The 23,156-nt window shown below is 31.2% G+C and overlaps 2 protein-coding genes across 6 annotated transcripts; one reads left to right on the top strand and one right to left on the bottom strand.

The window, feature by feature from the left end:
- The first annotated feature begins 684 nt into the window (after positions 1-684).
- Positions 685-17,842, top strand: LOC111718312 (canalicular multispecific organic anion transporter 2). 5 transcript variants are annotated; one of them, XM_023493873.1, is made up of 23 exons: positions 685-772; positions 892-931; positions 1,812-1,921; positions 2,169-2,245; positions 3,723-3,803; positions 5,437-5,517; positions 7,676-7,752; positions 8,049-8,177; positions 9,518-9,637; positions 9,839-9,883; positions 11,963-12,057; positions 12,344-12,443; positions 12,494-12,612; positions 12,689-12,772; positions 12,840-12,986; positions 13,048-14,653; positions 14,725-15,756; positions 15,816-15,896; positions 15,952-16,035; positions 16,090-16,165; positions 16,240-16,320; positions 16,870-16,982; positions 17,596-17,842. In XM_023493873.1, exons 6-23 carry the CDS (start codon positions 5,449-5,451, stop codon positions 17,738-17,740), a joined length of 4,203 nt encoding a protein of 1,400 aa, XP_023349641.1. In that variant the 5' UTR covers positions 685-772; positions 892-931; positions 1,812-1,921; positions 2,169-2,245; positions 3,723-3,803; positions 5,437-5,448; the 3' UTR covers positions 17,741-17,842. The 5 variants fall into 5 exon arrangements, with proteins under 5 accessions (XP_023349641.1, XP_023349639.1, XP_023349636.1 ...); XM_023493868.1 differs by lacking the exon at positions 685-772 and having other exon boundaries at positions 818-931; XM_023493869.1 differs by lacking the exon at positions 685-772 and having other exon boundaries at positions 819-931; positions 13,054-14,653.
- On the bottom strand, positions 16,999-22,961 carry LOC111718313 (mannose-P-dolichol utilization defect 1 protein homolog). Its single transcript, XM_023493874.1, has 8 exons — positions 22,835-22,961; positions 22,193-22,231; positions 21,615-21,828; positions 21,057-21,118; positions 20,443-20,528; positions 18,433-18,489; positions 17,997-18,050; positions 16,999-17,674 (listed from the first exon to the last, which is right to left on the bottom strand). Exons 1-7 carry the CDS (start codon positions 22,927-22,929, stop codon positions 18,004-18,006), a joined length of 600 nt encoding a protein of 199 aa, XP_023349642.1. The 5' UTR covers positions 22,930-22,961; the 3' UTR covers positions 16,999-17,674; positions 17,997-18,003.
- Between the last annotated feature and the right edge of the window lie 195 nt (positions 22,962-23,156).

The raw sequence follows: 23,156 nt of genomic DNA, 5'->3' as shown, positions 1-23,156 counted from the left end.
CTGTGCAGTGTAAACAGACCCATTTCACTAAATAAGCGATATGAGAAGTTATTAGTAAAACAACATCAAAAATACTTCAGTATCCTTAGTCCTTTGCTCGTTCTCACTCTACTTAATTTTTAGGCTCTGTGAGGCCAAATCTTATTCTATTTTTAATTTTTCAAAAAGGTCTTTAATGACTAACCAGTGACCATATTTGATCCTTTTTTATGTTCATGATTAATTTTGTTTCAAATAATTTGAATTATATGTTCGCTTGCATTACCAATAACAATGTTTTAATAAAAATTAAAAACTCAGTTTCAGAAAGAATAAAATGTGTTTTTGCACTATGTTGTCCAGTGACCAGTGTCTACACTGGTCACGTGCATTGTGCATTTATTATCATTTATTATATTATTTTTTTTACATATTTTTAAAACTTTTTTTTTCTATTTTTAATAATATTCTTTAAATATTTAAATGACAGCAGATGCAAATATTTTGAGATTTCTATGTTTCTTGTTCTTCATTTTCTTCTGGTTCGTACATATTTCGTCATATTTCGTCATATTTCGTCATATTTCGTCATATTTCTTCATTTTCTTCTGGTTCGTACATATTTCGTCATATTTCGGCTAATTTTGAAAAAAAAATTGGGAGATCCTAGCAGTTGTCAAGCTACTAACTTTAGAACAAGGTTGATATCCTAGCAGTTGTCAAGTTACTAACTTTAGAACAAGGTTGAGAGGTCTGATCCTAGCAGTTGTCAAGCTACTAACTTTAGAACAAGGTTGATTTCCAATTTTTCTTGTTTAAACACGTCAGATCTGAGAGTCAGCAACTAAATTAAGACTAATTGTTTATTTATAGACTAAATACAAACAAAAATGGATTTTATGAATAAAACAGGAGCAGACCAAGATCTAAACAAATACCTTCCATTCTGCAGGTAACATTTTTAAACACGGAGAGCTCTGAACTTCTGAAATAGATGGAGCTAAACTGATTAAGTCTCTATAAACTATATACAAAACTGTTAATTTCTGAAGTTAAATTCGCAAAAAGTTTAAATTTTGGTGGTTTGTCCAAATTATAAACATTTTAACCATCGATTAAATCTTTGAACTTTAACCAATGTGAAACCAAAATGAATCTTCCACAAAAGATCGTCTGTCAAAGCTGCTTATTTTCATAGATATGGCAGATACAAAAGAAGGAAAAATATATAACTTTTTTGTTTAACGTATACTAGAAAAAGGAAACTTTACCTTACAACATGTATAAACATTTTTAGTTGAAAAAGAGGACGCATTTGATGCATATTTGGGATGAACATATCAGACGCAAAACAGTTTCAGCTTTCTATTATAAGATAAAATGGTTTAGCATATTTTTACTATAAATATTCATTTAGGGGAAAAAATTATGAAAGATGTATTTTAGAAATAAGTAAATAATGTATTTTAGAAATAATTTAATAATATATTTTCGAAATAAGTTAATGATGTATTTTAGAAAGAATTTAATAATGTATTTTAGAAATAAGTCAATAATGTATTTTATAAATAAGTTAATAATGTATTTTATAAATAAGTCAATAATGTATTTTATAAATAAGTTGATAATGTATTTTATAAATAAGTTGATAATGTATTTTATAAATAAGTTAATAATATATTTTATAAATAAGTTAATAATGTATTTTATAAATAAGTTAATAATATATTTCATAAATAAGTTAATAATGTATTTTAGAAATAAGTTAATAATGAATGAGTAGAATAATAAATGCTGCACTGCAGACTAATTCTAATTCTGGTTTGCTTCAGGAGTAAAGTTTGGGACTCGGATATAACCTGGAATACAGAATATCCAGACTTTACTTCATGCTTCAAGTTCACACTTCTTATTTATATCCCTGCAGGGATACTCTTTATAGGTAACTAATTATGCTAATGTATATATTTTTTTCTTACAGTATAGAAATACGCAATTCAGCTGTGTAAAGATTTTTAAAATTATAAAAATGATTATTTAATTCATACTTGATCAGATAAAGCTTTTAATGGTACCGTTGTGAATCGGGCATTGACATCTTTACATAACGAATCTCTTGAAATATATTACACTTTCAGTACGTAAGGGTCAAGGGAAAACATATTTAAAAAATCAAATCTTATTTCTAGGTTTCCCATTTGAGATAAACAAGTGTTTGACTTCAAGACATCGACTTATACCCTGGGGATTCCTGAATATATCTAAGGTAAAAAAGCTTCCCGAAAACTATAGAATGAGATATCCTTAATCCCGATCACTTAATCTTATTATCCAATGGATACACTTTTGATTTTCTTTTTAAACCGTTCTTTCTTGGATACAGTAGAGAAAAATCAAAAACTGTTTTTTTAATTAGAAACTCCCTCCCAATTCTGTATATTAATCTTAAATGGCGCTCAAAATTTTCAATATTTCGGCTTTTAAAGGGACCGTTCACTTATTGGGGTAATTTTAGGGTAAACTAAACAGTCTATTCGCTGTTGATTGGTAATAGTCTTACTTTTCAAAGACAAATGTGGCCGGAGGAAAAGCCGACTTTTCGTTCAGAATTTGAGCGGAAAGGGACGGTCCCTCTCTATAGCTAGACACTTTTTGATGTTTTTTTCAGTATGTTGTGGATCAAAATATATTTCGAATATAAAATTAAACTGTAGTATCTAATCGTTAATTGAAAGTGTCATTATTTTTTATTTTTTTTGTTTTTTAACTTTCTATTTCTAAAATAACACTATTTTATCGCATTCAAATTTTGCAGTGCCTGTGTAAAAAGCTGAATTGAACGCGGCATGACATATGAAAAGTTGTGCACATGCGGGAACAAAATCTACAAAATCTACGAACCAAAATACGATTAATGATTAATAGATTGTCGTAGAGACGTCGTCTTTGTATACACATTTTACATGTTTTAATACGAAAAACGTTCATTTCTTGCTAACTCAAATATCAAAAGTTTTCATACTTTAGTACATAATAACAAACACATAATGACATTAAAATATAATAAATTTAAATGTTATTGGGCTGCTGTTACTGAAAAAAACATCAAATAGTGTCTGTAGAGAGGGACCGTCCCTTTCCGCTCAAATTCTGAACGAAAAATCGGCTTTTTCTCCGGCCACAGTTGTCTTTGAAAAGTAAGACTATTACCAATCAAGAGCGAATAGACTGTTTAGTTGACCCTGAATTTACCCAAATAAGTGAACGGTCCCTTTAATACGCAACTCTGATTGGTTGAATTTTATACACTTTTCAGGATACAAGGACAAGATTAAGTTAGTCTCGATTTTAAGAAAAAGAGAAGATCGAGCATTAATCTCGATATCCACAATTCTAAAGTTTTCAGTTCAGAGCTCGGAACTCTTGTATTGTGGATATTTGTTAGTTTGCAGATCAAATCTTTATTCTATATCCAGCATGGTCAGTCGTACCATTTAAAGAGAGCTTTGATCAGGGGAGGAATTACTAATATGAAGATGAGGAAAAGTGTAGTTTTTACAGATCCTCAAAATAAAAGTGCCTACAGTGGATATTGAGATAAAGCGATTGGGAATTTAAGTGTCCAACACATAAGTTCACATCTTACAGCGCGTCGTGTTATTTTTCTAATCCTAAATTTGGGAGATTATGAATATTTTTAACTAAGTGAGAAGAGTCCTTTAAATAAGAATATTTTGAACTAGATAATACTGGTGTCAATACAGATTGTTCTAGCAGTTTTTGAACTCGGACTCATCCTAGGTCCAGGGATCAAGCAAACTCAGGTTAGAAAGAAGATGTGAAGGGTGTTATAATAATAAAAAAACTTGACACTGTTTTCTCTTAGAGGCTTAATTTTTACATGATCATGATGAAATTAATATCACAATGTATCTATGATGTTTGGACTACGCAGTAAAAAAAAGTATCAGATTTGGTCAACCCTGCTCTGTTAAGTTAAAAAAATCTTTAAAAATGTACTTTTTAAAAAAAATCATGTATTCTTAATTTTTTTTTTCATAATATTCCAATGAATCTGAGTTCTCTGATTAAAAAAAAAAACTTTCCACAGCAGTTTTTAAACTTTGAAGGCAATTATCTAAAAGAATTTAAGATTTGTCGATCTAAAATGTTCAGGAATTACTCGCGGTATGTAAAGTTCTTAAGGAAAAGTTACTGTGCGCGTCATTTTTTAAATTAGTACTATTTGTGGACACTTCATTGTACCTTTAAATGTTCGTTGTCTGTCTGTTTGGAATTGTATCTAAATGGAAATGGAATTTATTTAAGTGAAAACCGCCATTTTATCTTTTTTCGATCTTGTCGCTTAGTTTTAGTTTGTTTGATCTTGTTTTTTTATATGGTTGTTCGTTTGATCTTGTTGTGTGTCTGATCTTGTTGATTGTTTGATCTTGTTGTTTGTTTGCTCTTGTTGTTTTTTTGATCTTATTGTTTGTTTGCTATTGTTGTTTGTCTGATCTTGTTGTTTGTTCAAATTGTTGTTTGTTTGCTCTGGTTGTTTGTTTGCTCTTGTTGTTTGTTTGATCTTATTGTTTGTTTGATCTTGCCGTTTGTTTGCTCTTGTTGTTTGTTTGATCTTGTTGTTTGGGTGATCTTGTTGTTTGTTTGATCTTATTGTTTGGGTGTCTGTCTGATCTTATTGTTTGCTTGATCTTGTTGTTTGTTTGATCTTGTTGTTTGTTTGATTTTTTTGTATATTTGTTGGGAGTTCTTATTAGTTGTTTGATCTTTTTTGTTTGTTTAATCTTGTTGTTTGTTTGATCTTTTTTTTATTTTTTTTCTTTATTTGATAAAAACAAAGATAAATTTTAAAAAAAATATTTGAAATATAACAAATTAAAATAAAATTTTTTTAATAGAACATTTCTTAAATCTATGATTTTTTTTGTAAGAAATGGGAATTTTAAACTTTCCTTGTTAACAAAAAACATGCAAACAGTTCTATAACCATATTTTGATAAAGGAGTTGAGTTTTTGCCACAATCTCTGATTTTCTAATCTCTATATCTTTGTGACCCAATGTCGTAGACCTTAGATATTTCAAACTATTAATACGTATAGATAAAATAATCTAAGTTTGAAATATCAAAGGTTTGCACCATCAGATTCCAAAGATATTGGAATCAGAAGATTTTAATTTGTGGCAAAAACTCAATTCCTTTTAGTGAATGTTTTTATCAAGATGATAAGTTTTTTTTCTCTCAATATAAAATTCATGATGTTTAAAATTTCATTTTTTATTCATTTATTTTTATTTAAAATGATCTTTATAAAAAAAAATTTTATAATACTTTATCTATCTGAAAGTTTTAGATATTAAGATTAAAAATCAAAATAATTCTGATTAGAATAAAACTTTGCACTTTAAAAAAAAACTAATTGATTTTTAAATTAAAGTTGGAAGTTTCTATGATAGTTGCACCTGTTCTAAAAATAATCTGCTATTCGGGGGTTATCGCCTTAATTCTTCTAGCAAGGGTAAGTTTTTATTTTGCATAGCCCATGGATTTAACAGGGAATCCCATGGGGGTTTAAAGGAATTGAGTCTTTGCAACAAACTCTGATTTTCTAAAACCTATATTTTTTTCCACCTGATGGTGTAACCCTTTAATATTTTAAACTTAGATTCTTATCTAACAGAATTCATAGTTTGAATTATCTAAGGTATACGGCATTGGGTTACAAAGATATAGAGATTATAAAATCATAGTTTGTGACCAAGACTTAATTCCTTTCCACTAATTTTAACTTTTTCTGAGAGAAAATTACATTCATTTGTAAAGAGCTAATTATAACATGAACATGTTAAAAAAATAATCGGGATTCATTATAAATTGTTGCAAACCAAAAAAAAACACCTTTTTTATAAAGGAATGAACAATTTTGAAAAAATACAAAAATGAGAAAACATACAGTGATAACCAGAAAACTCTGGAATAGTAAGTCGACTTTTACCCGTTATGACCTTTAATAGTCTAATGAACATGACGCACAGTATTTGTGCAGTGTACACAAACCCATTTCACCTAGTAAGTGATTTAATAAGTTACTAGCTAAGTCATTTGCTTTGTAAAAACATCAAATGCACTTCACTATTGCTTTAATGTCGTCTTCCTATTCTTCAGTTTTCTGGTCATCACTGTAGATACTTTTTTTGGAAAAAATCAAAAGTACACTTTGAGGGAAATATCAGAACTCAGGGCGCCCGCTTTGTAGTCTTAATTATTCTCTTATTAATCACTTAACCATGGAGTATGAAAAAATTGGACGCAGTTCCATTTTTATGATTGGTAAAGAGTACAAAGTACAAACAGAGAAATCTCCAATTCTCACCAGTCAAAAACCCACCGTCAGAGTACGTTTCTTCTGAATAATACAATGGTCGACCAGATGACGTCACCCACTGTGTGAGTCCTAATTTATAGTTATAGTATTTATTTTCAAACACAAAATACAAAATAATAATGTATGATGGTTCAGCTTAAAATAAAACACAAAAGAAACTTTATTATGAGCCAATTCAAAATATAATGTTTGATAATTTTGTTTGATCGTTTTTGTTGAAACAAAGTATACATATTGAAATCTCAACTGAATATATATTCATTGTGCCTTTACAAGTAGATAATTAGTCAGCACTTAAATAATCAAAACATTTTCAGGAATGCATTCATTGAACTTATAAATACATATTGATTCAGCAAAAGTAGAAATGTATTCTCGTTGACTGTAGTAGACTTGACATCTACCATTAGCAAAGGGTGTGAACCCACACTCGTTGACTGTAGTAGACTTTGACATCCACCATTGGCAAAGGGTGTGAACCCATTATTGTTGACTGTAGCAGACTTTGACATCTACCATTAGCAAAGGGTGTGAACCCATTCTTGTTGACTGTAGCAGACTTTGACATCTACCATTAGCAAAGGGTGTAAACCCATTCTTGTTGACTGTAGCAGACTTTGACATCCACCGTTAGCAAAGGGTGTGAACCCATTCTTGTTGACTGTAGCAGACTTTGACATCTACCATTGGCAAAGGGTGTGAACCCATTCTTGTTGACTGTAGTAGACTTTGACATCCACCATTAGCAAAGGGTGTGAACCCATTGTTGTTGACTGTAGCAGACTTTGACATCTACCATTAGCAAAGGGTGTGAACCCATACTCGATGACTGAAGCAGACTTTGACATCCACCATTAGCAAAGGTTGTAAACCCATTCTTGTTGACAGTAGCAGACTTTGACATTTACCATTGACAGTATAAAGGTTATATAAGGGTTGCGGCCCTAGTCCTGAATATATTCTGCAAACATTTTGCATGCTTTTTCTCCGAGAGAGGAGGTGTTGACACCTCAACTGCTTTCTACTAACGTATCTCTCTGTCAGATACTAATCTACATTGATACATTTAACGGTTAAACTATTCTCACCCAAAGTAAGTCATTAAGACGAATCTTGTTTTTTTGAGAAGGAACAGCCTCCATTGTACGTTTAATGGAAACAACTTTATAATGCATATTTGTAGATATTCATTTTAAGGTTTAAAGGACCCGAGATGGGGGGATATTTGAAGATTTTTATTTTATGGTTTAAGAACCCGAGCAAGGGGGTATTTGTAGATCTATATTTTAAGGTTAAAGGACAGGTTTCATCAGGTGTACTCTTCCTATTTTGGTCTTCATTAATTTTTACATCAATCCCTGGCTTCAGGTATATAAACCACACGTCCTAAATTACGTAAATTACGCGTAAGATTAAAATCTTAAAGTTCTAACCCTCTTATTGAAGATCCATAAAGAAGATAAGAAGAACAATGTTTTTAAATTTCTAATTTGCTACTTATTAAGTTTTATTTTTTCATGCTTGTTCATAAAATCAAAACTAGACCTTGTAGCTTATTCTTCTCAATCGCACTTTAGTAAGTAAAATTTTAATAATACAATTTTATTTAGTTCGTGGGTCATTGTCTGCATACCTTGCATTTATCAAAATAAAATGTTTTTCAGGGATGCCATCCAGACCATGCTGGAGACAGAAAGGGTTGAAAATAGTGTAGTGATGCTATCACTGACAGTAATATTTCAGTATATAATAACAGTTTCCTTGTTTATATCTTCATTCTGGGCAGACCAGAGGTATACAATCATTTGCCATTTAATCTAAAGAAATTGATTCTTTGTCACAAAATCAAATTTTATAATCCACATACCGTGCAGCCTGATACCTTTGATATCAATATTAAAAGTTTGATCTATGGTCTTGGACATTGGGTTGCAAAGATATATATGGAATTAGAAAATCAAAGGTTGTTCCAAAGACTCTGCAATTCCTTAGCTCTTGAAAAATTAAATATCTGAAGTTTTGATTGGAATATATATCAAATTGTCAAATTTTGACTTTGCCATATTTTTCTTACTTTGTTCCAAGATTAAATTGCAAAACTGTTGTAAAAAATAATAATCAAAGGAAAAAGAAAAAGTATTGACTGATAAGTTAAAATTTCGGCTGATCAATTGATCATTGAAAACTCATATCTAAATATCTCAGATGTAATTAGATTTTAACAAGGTGATTGGTTATATTCTAAAAAGGACTCTATCATGGCAATATTTATAAATTTCGATTTCCAGGCTTCTCGTAATTGTCCTAGTTTTTATATTGATAAAACTAAAATGCCGAGCAAAAAAAAATTTGAAAATCCTTCAAATTCACAATCATTGAAAACTCCAGTTCATTTGAAGTACCGTACCAATTTATAGATAGTAAGTAGTGGCAAGTAGTACAATAACAGTACAGACTTTAGACGACACAACAGGACAGTACATAAACACAACGGGACAGTACATAAACATAACGGGACAGTGCATAAAAACAACCGGACAGTACATAAACATAACGGGACAGTACATAAAAACAATGGGACAGTACATAAAAACAACAGGACAGTACATAAATACAACCGGACAGTATATAAAAACAACGGGTCAGTACATAAAAACAACGGGACAGTATATAAAAACAACTGGACAGTACATACAAACAAAGGGTCAGTACATAAAAACAACGGGACAGTACATAAAAACAACGGGACAGTGCATAAAAAAACAGGACAGTGCATAAAAATAACGGGACAGTACACAAAAACAACGGGACAGTATATAAGAATAACGGGACAGTACATAAAAATAACGGGACAGTGCATAAAAACAACGGGACAGTACATGAAAACAACGGGACAGTACATAAAAATAACGGGACAGTACATAAAAATAACGGGACAGTGCATAAAAACAACGGGCCAGTACATGAAAACAACGGGACAGTGCACAAAAACAACGGTACAGTACACAAAAACAACGGGACAGTACATAAAACAACGGGACAGTGCATAAAAACAACGGGACAGTACATAAACACAACGGGACAGTGCATAAATCTCTCCTTTTAAATCTCTTAACTAGTGTGTATGTTCCAGACCAAAGTATATTGATCTGGACGATGATATTGACAATATAACTCCTGAAGTATTTGCTTCCTTCCCCAGCAAACTTGTTTTCTACTGGTTTGAAACCTTGGTCAGGATTGGTTGGAAAAGGTGATTTTATAGGTCTAAAGCTCGTATAAGTGATTCAATTCCTAAATCACTTTATTTAGCAACCTGATGGTGTAAACCCTTGATATATCAAACTTTCACTATTTAGTAAAGCAGCATACAAAGTTTTAATTTTCGAAGGTCTACAACATTAGATTGCAATAATAAAAGGTTTTCTTTAAAATAAAAATATTTTAATTTAAGAGTGATTTTGCCTGAAGACATTTGGGGATTAAAAATGGAAGACAGGTATTTATATATAGATATATGTATAACTAAGTATTTGACCAAAAATTCTAAATAATATAAGGGACAAAAAGATATGACTCACTGAAGGACTGGAAATTAAGAAGATGAAAAAAAGACTTTGAAATTCTCATGACCCGACAGCAATTATTCTTTGAAGAAAATAGAAATTTGGGAAATTTCCCAGATTCCCAGGTATTTGGGAAATTTACTAGATTCCCAGGTGTTGAGAAAACTTCCCAGATTCCCAGGCATTTGGGGAATTCCCGAAATTTCCAACATTCCTATTTGAATTTATGAATGGTATATTTTCAAGATTTTGGAAATTTCTCATATGACCCTCGCCAGATTCCCAAAATGCCTGGCGAATTTCACAAATACCTGGGAATCTGGGGAATTCCAAATTCCTGAGCAAATCTGAGGTTGTTTATTTTTTAAGAATAGGAAATTTCTCAAATGTCTGGCTATCTAGGAAATTTTCCAAATTCCCAGAGATTTGGGGAATTCCCCAAATATCCAGTCATTTCAGAAATTTTCAAGTTCTTAAAAATATACCATTGCCTGGGAATCATGCGAAATTTCCCAAATACCTCGGAATCTGGGAAATTCCCCAAATAGCTGGGAATCTGGGGAATTTCCCAAATACCTGAGGGAATCTGAGGGTAGTTTATTTTTCAAGTATAGAACATTTCTCAAATGCATTTTTCATGATTTTGGAAATTTCCCAAATGACTGAACATTTGTGGAATTTCCCTTATCTCTGAATTTCCCAAATAGCTAGGCTTTTGAGAATTTTCCTATACTTAAAAATAAACTACCCTTAGACTCTCCAAGGAATTTGAGGAATTCCACAAGGTTTCTTAGAAATTTCCCAGATTTTCTGGCATTTATGGAAATCCCGAAATTTCTCAAATATCTATAGGATTTTGAGAATGGTATATTTTCTATATTTGAATACTAAACTAACATCAGATATTTGGGAATTTCCCAGATTTCAAGGCATTTGGGGAATTCTCGAAATTACTGAAATTTCTATAGGAATTTGAGATTTTGATTTAAGATTTTGGAAATTTCTTTAATGACTGGATATTAATTTGGGTAATTCCCCAAATCTCTTGGTATTTGGGATATATCCCAAAGAGTTAGGCATTTGAGAAATTTTTTAAAAAGAATTTGGGGAATTCTCCAGATTCCCAGGAATTTGGGAAATTCCCCAGATTCTGAGGTCTTTCAGGAATGCCTCAGATTCCAAGATATTTGGAGAATTCCCATTATTCCCAGGTATTTTGAAAATTACCCAGATGTCTTAAAGAATTTTCGGGTGTTTTATTTTTGCATCAAAGGAAAATTCTCAAATGCCTAGCTATTTTATATTCCAAATAAAAAAGATTCCTAGGCTTTTGGGAATTTATCAGATTCCAATAGGCATTTGGGAAATTCCCCAGATTCTGAGGTCTGTCCGGTATGCCTCAGATTCCTAGGTATTTAGGGAATTTCCCAGATTCCCAGGTATTTGGAAAATTCCCCAGATTTCTTAAAGAATTTCAGGGTGTTTTATTTTAACATTTAAGGAAAATTCTCAAATGCCTAGCTATTTGGGAAATTTCCCAAATAAAAAAGATTCCTAGGCTTTTGGGAATTTATCAGATTCCAATAGGCATTTGGGAAATTCCCAGATTCTAGGGTCTTTCAGGAATGCCTCAGATTCCCAGGTATTTAGGAAATTTCCCAGATTCCCAGGTTTTTGGAACAATCCCTAGATTTCTTAAAGAATTTCAGGGTGTTTTATTTTTTACATTAAAGGAAAATTCTCAAATGCCTAGCTATTTTGGAAATTTCCCAAATACCCAGAGAATTTCCCAGATTCCCAGGCTTTTGGGGAATTTATCAGATTCCCATAGGCATTTGGGAAATTTTCCAAATTTCTAGGCATTTTGGGAATTTTCAATTTTCAATTTTTTTTATTGCTGTCCTTTTCTCGAAATTTTACATTATGTTTGCAACTTTTAAATTTATTAATCATATTAATTTTTTTATTTTTTGAATCAATAAATATATTGAATTGTTTTTTGTTTTGTTAAGGAGTAAGACTATAGTATCAAGATGGGAGAAATTCTGGAAACCATATGACCAAACTCTAACTCAAAGCAAATATCCTTCCGTCTTAGTCGTGTTAGGGAATATAAAATTATAAATTTGGCATTTATGAAGGGTTTTAATCACTGTATTGGAGGGAAAATATTGTTCAGGGAGAAATAAATTAATCATTGGACGAGAAGTATAAAAAAGATGTCTGACTTTTTATTCTCCAAAAATCATATTAGCCTACTAACTCTGGCCATGATAAGAAAATCATGGAAATTTAGAGAATTTTTATTGTTTTATGACATGGATAATGCAATAACAACTAAGGAATAACTTACTTGTGTTGAAGCTTAAAGTAATTTTATATTCTGGTCACAGTTAAATGTTATGGATGGGATTATATACCTGGTACACTTTGCTATCTAATCTATTGTATTGCTCTGTTCATTCCACCACAAATAGTAAACTACATTATAGGGTAATTATTTTTATTATTTAGATTACATAAGAATACAAATTTATTTTCAGTTTTATTGAATCAGATGAGCCTTTCTGGCATGGGTATTTTTATGTAGCAGTTCTTGGTATTTTCAGCTTTATTTCTTTAGTTTTTAATCATCAATCTTGGTACAGACAGCAAAGTATAGGTGTGCTTCAATATACATAAATAATTTACTTACATCATTACATATTTTGATTGTCTAAAATATTGATATTTTTAAGGGCTTCGTGTTCGAACAGCACTAACTGCTGCTATTTACCGCAAGTCTCTAAAGTTGTCTTGTGGAGCTAAAAATCAGATACCAAGTAAGTTCAATTTCTTTTCTGATTAAATTTTAGTTTTTTATAATCATTGATTACTGTTTCTTTTTAGCTGGAGAAACACTGAACATGATGTCAATAGATACACAAAAATTCTATGAATTTGTTTCCTACATCAACTTTATGTGGGCAAACCCTCTGCAGATTATTCTATGTATTTACTTTTTATGGGGAATTTTGGGTCCTTCTTCACTTGCAGGTCAGATTAAAATTTTATAATATTTGGGAAGATTTATCAAAGAAAAACAACAATGAGAAAGTTTCAGGTGTAGCAGTTTTGGTAATGCTTATCCCCATAAACTCATATATTGGCAGAAAGATGAATCATTACCAGAAATTACAAATGAAGAAAAAAGATCAGCGCACAAAATTTTTAGATGAAACTCTTAATGGAATAAAAGTTCTAAAGCTTTATGCCTGGGAATCTTCTTTTAAACAAAAGCTTTTAAGAATTAGAGACAGTGAGGTTCAAAGTCTCAAGAAAGTGGCATTCTTTGATGCCATCACAAACTTTTTGTTCATTTGTACTCCATTTCTGGTAGCAATTTCAAGCTTTACAGTGTATGTTCTGGTTGATGAGAATAACATTCTGGATCCACAGACCGCATTTGTTGCCCTCACTTATTTTAACTTGTTAAGACAGCCTTTAAGTAAGATTCCAATGCTGATTCTGTTGATTGTCCAGTGTAATGTATCAACAAAGCGAATAAATAAGTTTATGAACAATGAGGAATTGGATCCATTGAATGTGACACATGATGAAGGTTTTGACCATCCAGTGTTTGCCGAGCAGGCTGACTTTACTTGGGATGATGAATCAAAACCTAACTTAAAAGGAATCAGTATGAGGGTGGAAGAAGGTTCCCTAGTAGCTGTTGTTGGACAAGTTGGTTCTGGAAAATCATCCTTGCTCTCTGCTATGCTAGGGGAAATGAAGAGGGTGAGAGGTGCAATGAACTTGAAAGGAAAGGTAGCATATGCTGCTCAGCAAGCTTGGATTCAGAACAGCACACTTCAAGATAACATCACATTTGGAAAAAGGTTCAACAAGGATTTATATGACAGAGTTATTGAGTCCTGTGCACTAAAGCAAGATCTGGAAATGCTTCCAGGTGGGGATCAAACTGAAATTGGAGAAAAAGGAATAAACTTATCAGGAGGTCAGAAGCAAAGAGTAAGCATTGCAAGAAGTGTTTACAGTAATGGTTCATTGTATCTTTTAGATGATCCTCTTTCTGCAGTAGATGCTCATGTTGGAAAACATATATTCAAAAAAGTGATTGGCCCAAAGGGATTATTAAAGAACAAGACTAGAGTGCTTGTAACCCATGGGGTTAGTTTTTTGCCAGTAGTTGATAAAATCTTTGTGATGAAAGATGGAGAAATAACAGAATCTGGGTCTTATAAAGACCTCCTTGACAAGAAAGGAGCCTTTGCTGATTTTCTTATTCAATACCTAACAAACAATGAAGACTCAGAAAATCCGGAAACTGAGACAGAGCTCTTAGATTTAAAGTTTGAACTTGAAAACACAATTGGAAAAAAAACATTGGAAACTAGGTTAAGTAAAGAAAGATCTGAGAAATCATCACTCAATTCCCAAATATCATCTTTGACTGCTTTAGAGTCTCCTGCTAAACATACATCTGAAAATATAACTAACAAGGCTAACTTTTCCCAGTTAGAAAATTTGAAAAATGTTGGCAAAGATTTAATTGTTACAGAGAAAACTGAGGTTGGAAATGTTAAGTTTTCAATCTATTCCTATTATGCTAGATCTATTGGTTATGCCGCAACCATAGCAATATTGGTCTGCTTTACCCTTAATCAAGGATTTGCAGTAGGATCAAACCTTTGGCTCTCCAGGTATTTCATTAGATGAAAAAGGAGCTTTGAAAAAAATTTATTTGAATGATGGAAATATCATTTTACTTTAGGTGGTCAAATGACATCAGGGCAGCAAACGACACAAGGTTAAGAAACATGTACCTCGGTGTTTATGGTGCTCTAGGAGTACTTCAATCAGTCTTTGTACTAATTGGAACATTATTGTTTTTAATTTTTTCCCTGGAAGCCTCAAAATTAATGCATAACAGTATGTTAGAAAGAATCCTGAAGGCTCCAATGTCATTTTTTGACACAAATCCTCTTGGAAGAATTCTCAATAGATTTTCAAAGGATATTGATGCCATAGACTCCACTTTACCAACATTTGTCAGAAGTTGGATAAATCAGCTTCTGAGCGCCATAGGAACTGTTATAGCCGTAGTGTTTGCCATTCCTGTTTTTATTTTGGTCTTTATTCCGCTTGTAATCCTCTTTGTTATTCTTCAGAAAAGCTATATTACTACAGCAAGACAAGTAAAGAGGATAGACTCTATTTCAAAATCACCAATTTTTAATCATTTTGGAGAAACCTTATCTGGAAGTGCAACAATACGGGCATTTGACAAGATTGAACAATTTGAACTGGACAATCAAAGACATATTGACTACAACCAAATGTTTACAATTCCTTCCTATTTATCCAACAAGTGGTTAGGAATTAGAATAGAAACCCTAACTGGCATATTTCTCACTCTTGTTGCACTATTTTCTGTAATTTTCAAGGGTAAGATTGATCCTGGTTTGGTGGGATTATCTTTGAGCTATGCTGTCAGCTTATCTGCTGTTGTTTATTTTCTTGTCAGAGATTCAGGAGATGTGGAGACTAATATGGTGTCAGTAGAAAGAATTCAAGAATATCAAGAAGTACCTCAAGAAGCCCCCTTTGACATACCTGAAAATGATCCAGAACCAGAATGGCCAGAACATGGTGAAGTTTGGTTTGACAATTACCAAACCAGATATAGAGAAGGATTGGATCTTGTACTGAAGGGTATAGATTGCCATATTTTGAGCGGAGAAAAGGTTGGTATTGTCGGTAGAACAGGAGCAGGCAAATCTTCATTGACATTGGCACTTTTCAGGTATTAAGTAATTAATATTCACTAAAATCAAATAATCATTATATTCTATAATTTTTCAGGCTTATAGAACCTTCTGGAGGGTCGATTCTAATTGATGGCATACATATTTCTCAACTAGGTCTATCAAAACTAAGATCAAGGTACAAGCAAATAAATAATGAATAAAATAATTATCAAAAAAGTATATCTATTCAGGATAACAATAATTCCTCAAGACCCAGTTCTCTTTTCTGGAACTATCCGTTCCAATCTTGACCCCTTCCAACAGTTTACTGATAGGTAATTAGTCAGGGTTCTAAATCAAAATAATTAATCAAATTAAATTCCATTTAGTAAAGTTTGGAAAGCCCTGGAGCAAACTAATCTGAATGAAATGGTTTCTAGACATCAAAAGAAGCTAGAATTTGAGGTTGCTACTAGATTCTTTAATTTAATTTTCGTGGACTGTGTTTGTTATAAAAAAAAAGAAAATATTTATTTTAGGTATCTCAAGGTGGAGAAAACTTATCAGTCGGACAAAGACAACTGATTTGCTTAGCAAGAGCATTACTAAGAAAAACAAAGGCAAGAATTGAAAGCAGAATCTTCTTACTATTTTCTTAATTAAATCTTGGCATTCAAGTTTTTTGACTTTCAGGTGATTCCACATAATCCATGTCTTCCATATTGCAAAATTTTCTAAAATTTCTAAAATAAAACTTCATAAATTTGTAATTGATAATGTGTATAACTTCTTTCAGAATCAAAATTTTGTAAATGTTAGTTAAGCTATTGTGCAATATGCTACACTTTATAGATTATTGGGGAGTAATCTGAAAGCCATAAAGCCCACTTCAAAGCAATAAATTTCTGTTGATAAGCTTGCTAGTATTTTTGTTCCTAGTGTACATGAAAAAAGGGTGGACTCTTTAGCTTGAACCATCACACAAGAAAAGTGTTTAAACTATTTCTAGAAGTTCAGCTTCCTCTTGCTATTCATTAAATCTGGTACTAGTGGTTACATACCAGATTGGCTCATGTATGTCTAATCTTTGGCAAGATAGCAATGTACGAAAAGCAACTGCTAAAGTGCTACTGGAAATGTTCTCAATATTTAAAGCTATTCCATATCAGGTGCTAGTTCTTGACGAGGCTACTGCAGCAGTTGATTTGGAGACTGATGACCTAGTACAGGCAACCATCAGATCAGAATTTGTTGACTCTACTGTTATAACAATTGCACATAGGTGAGGAACGAAAACATCACATTGTTGATTTTATTATCTTTTGTTTACATTTTATATTAAACAATAATGTACAATGTTTACAAGTGTTAATCTAAATGCTTTTGATTAAATTTTAACAATTAAATGCAATGGTGAAAGCCAGGTTTATTGCAAGGAAGAGAACTGCTGCTAAAGATACCTTTTTTGGTTCAGTTAAGATTCATTGTAACCTTTTAAATTTAAAGGTTCTATTTTGAATCTGGAAGGGCGTCTTTTTAATCTGAAGCCTTGCTTCTGATGTTATAAAGAGATTAAACAGAATTACGGTTGTTCTTAATTTGGATTAATGTTTTCAAAAGTCATATTTTAGCAATTAAAGGAGTCTTGAAAATTAACGTTACAATGGAAGAATAGCATATGGAAGAACAATTAGATCAATAGTTTTGATTAAATATAAAATGTTAAAAATTAAATTTTTCATTCACAGGTTGTCACTGGGTCAATTCATTGTATAATTTTAACTTGTTGTTTTATCATAATATTTTAGCAGTTCAACTAATAGTTCTGATTTGATAAAATTGTAAATTTTTGATTCAGCGTTAATGTAATAACATTAATTTTTCAATGTGCTTAGGTTGAACACAATCTTGGATAGTAACCGTGTGATGGTTCTTGATGCTGGAAAAATAGCTGAGTTTGATTCTCCACAAAACCTTATGAAAGATACTAGTTCAATATTCTATGGAATGGCTAAAAATGCCGGATTAGTTGCTGATTAGTAGATTTTTTTATTCTAAAATTGTTAAAATTTTAACAAACCATATTCAATGTTTTTTATTTGTTTTTTTTAGGGTCATGACAGAAGCTTTGTTTAAAAAGTAGTTTATTGCTAAATAAAAAATAATACTGATTAAAAATGATAGGGAAAAATTATAAAGACAAAGTTGCAAAGTTTTTAGTGTAAACTGTAGATAGGTAGTAAGTATTGTCTCAATTACCAAAGAATATTTTATTTTTAATTTTTTTTTGGTTTACCTTTTGCTTATTCTTGTTTCTTCGTTTGGTTTAAGTGAATTGTGATCAAGACCGCTGAAAGAGTTTCATTATTTTATTTTTCCAGTTATTAATCTATCCTTTTCAAGTTATTAATCTATCCTTTTCCAGTTATTAATCTATACTTTTCCAGTTATTAATCTATCCTTTTCCAGTTATTAATCTATCCTTTTCCAGTTATTAATCTATCCTTTTCCAGTTATTAATCTATCCTTTTTGTTGATTTTTACTTTTCTATATAAATTGTCGAAGCATCAAAATAATAACAATAGTTTTTTTAAAACAATTTATTATTATCATTATTATTATTATTATTATTAATTATCAATCTTTATATTCTTAATACAAATATATATATCATTTATAAATATGATCAAAGTTGTCATTTTCAACATTGAATTCATATAATTGAACTCTCCTAGGTTTGCCAGGACTGATACTCCAGAATTAATTATCAAGATATACTCTGCTACACCTGGATAGATATAGATAAATATATATATATTGATATATATATATATAATTATGTATATATACATATATATATATATATATGATAGATATATAAAAAGATAAATAAAAAGATATCCATATCGAAATATAGATAGATACAGGGGCGTACGAGGGGGGGGGCACGCCCCACCGCCCCCCTCTACGCGTGCCTCCCCTGAGAGGCTGAGAGGGGGCACCCATGAGGGAGGCTCTTTTAATATTACATCTGATTACATTTCCCTTCCTCAGGCCAGGCACAGTGGCCCTCCCTGGGAGTTCCAAGCGGGGCACTGCCCCCCCTGGAAAATAAAAAATTAAAAGGAAACTACGTTTAAAAAGTAACACCTGACAATGACAAAGACTAAGGATTTGTCTGAATTCACTGTTAATACAAGGAGAGAAAGAGAATACTTCATTATGACGGAGAGCAGACTTAATGATCTTGCACATAAAGCTTTACACCCTAAAAGGCTGTCTGAGCTCTCTACTGAAAAAATCATTGAAATGTTTGTGCAAGCAAATCCCAGAAAATTGAAGCTTTAAAGAGTTGGTGAATATGCAGATTGAGTAAATTCTATCTAAAAAATTCAGAAGGAATTTCGTTTATTAGTAAAAATATAATTTTTAATGATGCTGTGATTATTGATTTATGGTATTTTTATGGTGAACAAAACAAGTCAAGGTGGGAGGGGGGGCAAAAAAAAATAAAAAAGGTATCAATATTTTATCAAAAAAGTAGTTTTAAAGGGGGGGGCATACTGCTGCCAAGGGGGGGACCCCAAAAATTTTTTTGTGCCCCTTCCTAAACAAAAGCCCTCGTACGCCCCTGGATAGATAGATATGAAGATATATAAAAATATTGATAAATAGATATGAAGATATATAGAAATATAGATAGATAAATATGAAGAAATATAGATGTATAGATAGATAGATAAAGGTAGATAGAGATAAATAGATAGCTAGATAGAAAATGTATAGATAGCCACCCCTGGATAACAAATTACACCACTTTCCAATATGAACCTCTATTTCCTCCGTTATAGATTTATAACCCTCATAGTTTTCTGTACAATTCTTTTAAAAAAGGGACTGTCAACTTGATTCTAATTAACTCTTCCATCAATAAAAATCCCATCAAGGATTTTAATTACCCTAAAACCATCATCTGATATACTATGGCTTAAGAGTATTATAAAATAAATGTTTTTGAATTTTTTCTTGACATGCTTAGATAGAAATTGAAATGGTTTCGTTTCTGGCACTTTGTACATCTCCCATAATGAGATTGATAATGTCTAATCTCTTATTTATAAAATCTAATAAGGTGAGGTTTGAACTTTTGTATGAGGTAGCACTAATCTTGTTGTCATACAAAGGCGAATTTTTTGATTGAAAAGATTAAGTTCTTAATGAATTAAAAACAGCTGCCTTATTTATGTTTATAATATCTCATTGGGTGAGATCTGAATGTTTTTTATCGATCAGACCTCAAGAGCTATCAAAAAAGACTTAACCATCAGAGTTCAAAGGATAAGGATTAGTGCTTTTCTGCTATCCTAAAGGTAATACAAAAGGTACTATCTCACAAGATGGGTGTCTTCAGTTGTTTTCTTCATTTTGCTCAGTAAAGAAAACAGTAATTTTTGTTTGTTCGAAAAACCATTTGTTCAGTAAAAAAATCTATTGTATTTCTAAAAATTTGTTAAAAAATTTTTCGGAAAATTTGTTTGCTCAGTAAAAAACTATAGTTTTTTCAAGTTCATTCAAATCGCTATATTTTCTATACGTTTCTAAAAAGTGATAGTTTTTTATTTCTCTGAATGGTCCAAGTTGTTTGTCCATTGTTATTTTTTTCTGAATCACACCATTGTTCACAAAAATTTTCCTTTGTTCTAAAATTTTCGTTTGTTTACAAAAACTTCTCTGAACTTACCAGCCATTCCTAAACTGATCATTCTGGCTAGACTGGCAGCTCCATTTAGGAGAAAAGTAGCAGAGCTTACATTGTTACTTGTTCCACTGTAACAACCAGATTAACCTTAGTTTTATTTAGCACAATTTCCAATAAAAAATCATTTCCTTGCAGTGAAAGCCAGAAATCTTTGGAATAGAGAGAGCAATCGTTAAGTGTTTTTGATGTTGTTACAAAGCATTGAACTGTAATATTCAAAATCATAAAATGAGCTTTAAAGTCATTCCTCTTCTACAGTTTTCTGGTTCTCATTGTATGAAATAGAAATATTACTTATAAAGCATAATATTTTATAAGTTTATAGTAAAATTGAAACCTATTTTATTTACTCGGAACTAATTCTTATGTATATTTTTTATTCAAACATGAAAATACTAATCTTTCGAACCTATCTAAAAGTAAAAACGTATATACTTAAAATATTATCTCGTTGTATTATTGTATTATTGGGGCGATGGGTTATTCATAAGTATTAAAATAACCAATATTTAAAAAAAGCCTATAATTCATCACTAGAAGATTGATACAAATTAAATAAGTTTGTTTACTATTCACATTTCAGGTTTAATCTTTTCCTTTTGCGAATTTCCTGAATTTGAGCAGCTTTGCCACTGACACCAACAATTGAATTCAAGCTCTAGAAATTAACTTTTGAAAATATATTTTAAATAGAGTTTTGCAACTATAAGGGGTTATTCTTTACAGATGTCTTTGACATTTTTTATACTTAGGTCTATACACAGTAAACGTTTAAATAAAGTGATCTAATTTTTTTGTCGTAAATTTAAGTGAAGGCCTAATTTCCGATTAGTTCTTGGATTTTCAAATTTCTGTCTATGTTATTTGTACCTTTAAAAGGTGTCATATTTCTAACACTAAGCTAAATCATCTAAATTTGATACTCGCAGACTGCAGTAAAAATTGATAGCTCTAGACCCCAGTCTATAGCCTTAAACATCATTTTGATTTTGATGCTGTCTTTTTGAGGCAATCTTCTTAAATAAGCAAAAATTTACAGTTTAATAAAACGAAGTTTTAAAAAGAAATTCTTTTATTTCTAGTTTTTATTGAGAATCTTATTTTAATAAAATAAACTTTGTTTAATGTGAATTGCTAAATGAATATTTACTTACAATGACGAAAAGAGCAATATTCTTTGGAATATTCCCAATGATGAAGAACCAGGCAGTCAGCAGAGCAATAAAACAGGTGGGCCGGAAATGGTTTCCGGAAATATCCGCCAGGGTGGCAAGTAAGACGACATTTTGAAGAATTGAAGCTGGGTACTCGAGGTAGCCAAGTATTGGGTAGGATTGGTAGTAGCTAAACCCAGCAACATTCATGTAACTTGTTCAAAATAAGAATTAGTTTTTGGAAATTTTTTTTTTAACTTTTCTACTTTCATGTTAAAGATGTTTATTTATTATTAACCAGAAAACTCTGGACAAGGAAGTAGACATTAAAGCGAAATATTTAAATGTATTTAAATGTTGTAATAAAGAAAATAGTTTTACAAGTATCTTATTAAATGGGCTTGTTTACACTGCACAATTGCTCATGTTCATCGGAATATTTAAAGTCATAACTTCAGGATAAAAGTTGTCTTTCTATTCCAGAGCTTTCTGGTTCTCACTGTACGTATGTTCCTTTTATATCTACTAAAATGAATTTTGATATAAAAAAGTGGAATCTTAAATATAAAAAAACTCACCAAAACAGGTCCAAAATGATACTTTCAAAGCTGACTCCACTAAAAAAAGATTAAATGAAAAAAAACATTTATAAAGAGAAAATATAATGAGTTTCAATTTGACATGTTTTTGAATTGATAGAACAGCCTAATATTTCCTAGGAAAAAACGTTACATAAAAGACATTTTATAGGATGACATTTCGTAAACAGTCCATTTCTAAGACAGAACATAGGACAAGATAGGACATGCTATAGATAGGTCATCAATAGGAGCATGCAGTTCATAGAAAAGGGCAATTATTTTTTAATGAAATCTTTTTTAATCATGCTTACTTACATTAATTTACATTTTATTTTTCATATTCACTTGCAAGATGGGTTTATTTTATTTAACATAGTCATAGGTTTCCACCGTTTATCCGAGCTTGGTTTTAAATTACGATCATCATGAAGAGTATAAATTATATTAAAAAAATCTACAAAAGTGACTTGTGCATTTCTGCTACAGAAATAATTTATCAGAATTGACCGCTTTAAAACCTATATAGCAAACTGAACATAATTGATCAGATAGAAAATTAAGCTTATATTCCCTTTCAGAACTTTATTTTTCTTTGAAAACTCTTGAATTCTGTGAAATTACCTAAAATAGTTTTCTTACCTGATATTTCTTGTTTTCTTTAAGAGACGAATTTGAGGGATTCTGCTAAAACAGCATGGTGCTATGGCTATTAAGTCTAATATTGTTAATAACATACTTCTAAAAAATCGACAGTTTATTTTTTTATTAGTGGTATTTAAAAAATTCAAAAAAAGAACCTGTCAAATCTTTCGTTGGGATGTTTAGAAAGATGAAAATTTCCCTGTATGATAATTGAAGGACTGCAGTATGGTTTTGGTGAATTATATTGGCGTACAAAGCCTAGGGGTGTCAGAAATGATTTTTTTTTGTTACTCAAAGTTTCAAAATTTTTAAATGCATA

This window comes from Eurytemora carolleeae, unplaced genomic scaffold (genome assembly GCF_000591075.1).
Source record: "Eurytemora carolleeae unplaced genomic scaffold, Eaff_2.0 scaffold60, whole genome shotgun sequence".
Taxonomy (NCBI): domain Eukaryota; kingdom Metazoa; phylum Arthropoda; class Copepoda; order Calanoida; family Temoridae; genus Eurytemora; species Eurytemora carolleeae.
The sequence above is the reverse complement of the archived record's forward strand: the minus strand, read 5'-3'. Positions and strand labels throughout refer to the sequence as shown.

Excerpts from the sequence above, each read along its gene's own strand:
- LOC111718312 (XM_023493868.1), top strand. The coding sequence starts at position 870 with ATGGATTTTATGAATAAAACAGGAGCAGACCAAGATCTAAACAAATAC. Across the intron at positions 12,987-13,047 it reads GGGTCCTTCTTCACTTGCAG|TTTCAGGTGTAGCAGTTTTG; the intron begins GTCAGATTAAAA and ends ACAATGAGAAAG. Across the intron at positions 16,321-16,869 it reads CATTACTAAGAAAAACAAAG|GTGCTAGTTCTTGACGAGGC; the intron begins GCAAGAATTGAA and ends ATTCCATATCAG.
- LOC111718313 (XM_023493874.1), bottom strand. The coding sequence starts at position 22,929 with ATGTTATTAACAATATTAGACTTAATAGCCATAGCACCATGCTGTTTT. Across the intron at positions 21,829-22,192 it reads ATCATTTTGGACCTGTTTTG|TTACATGAATGTTGCTGGGT; the intron begins GTGAGTTTTTTT and ends ATTTTGAACAAG. Across the intron at positions 18,051-18,432 it reads ATCAGTCCTGGCAAACCTAG|CGGTCTTGATCACAATTCAC; the intron begins GAGAGTTCAATT and ends AAACTCTTTCAG.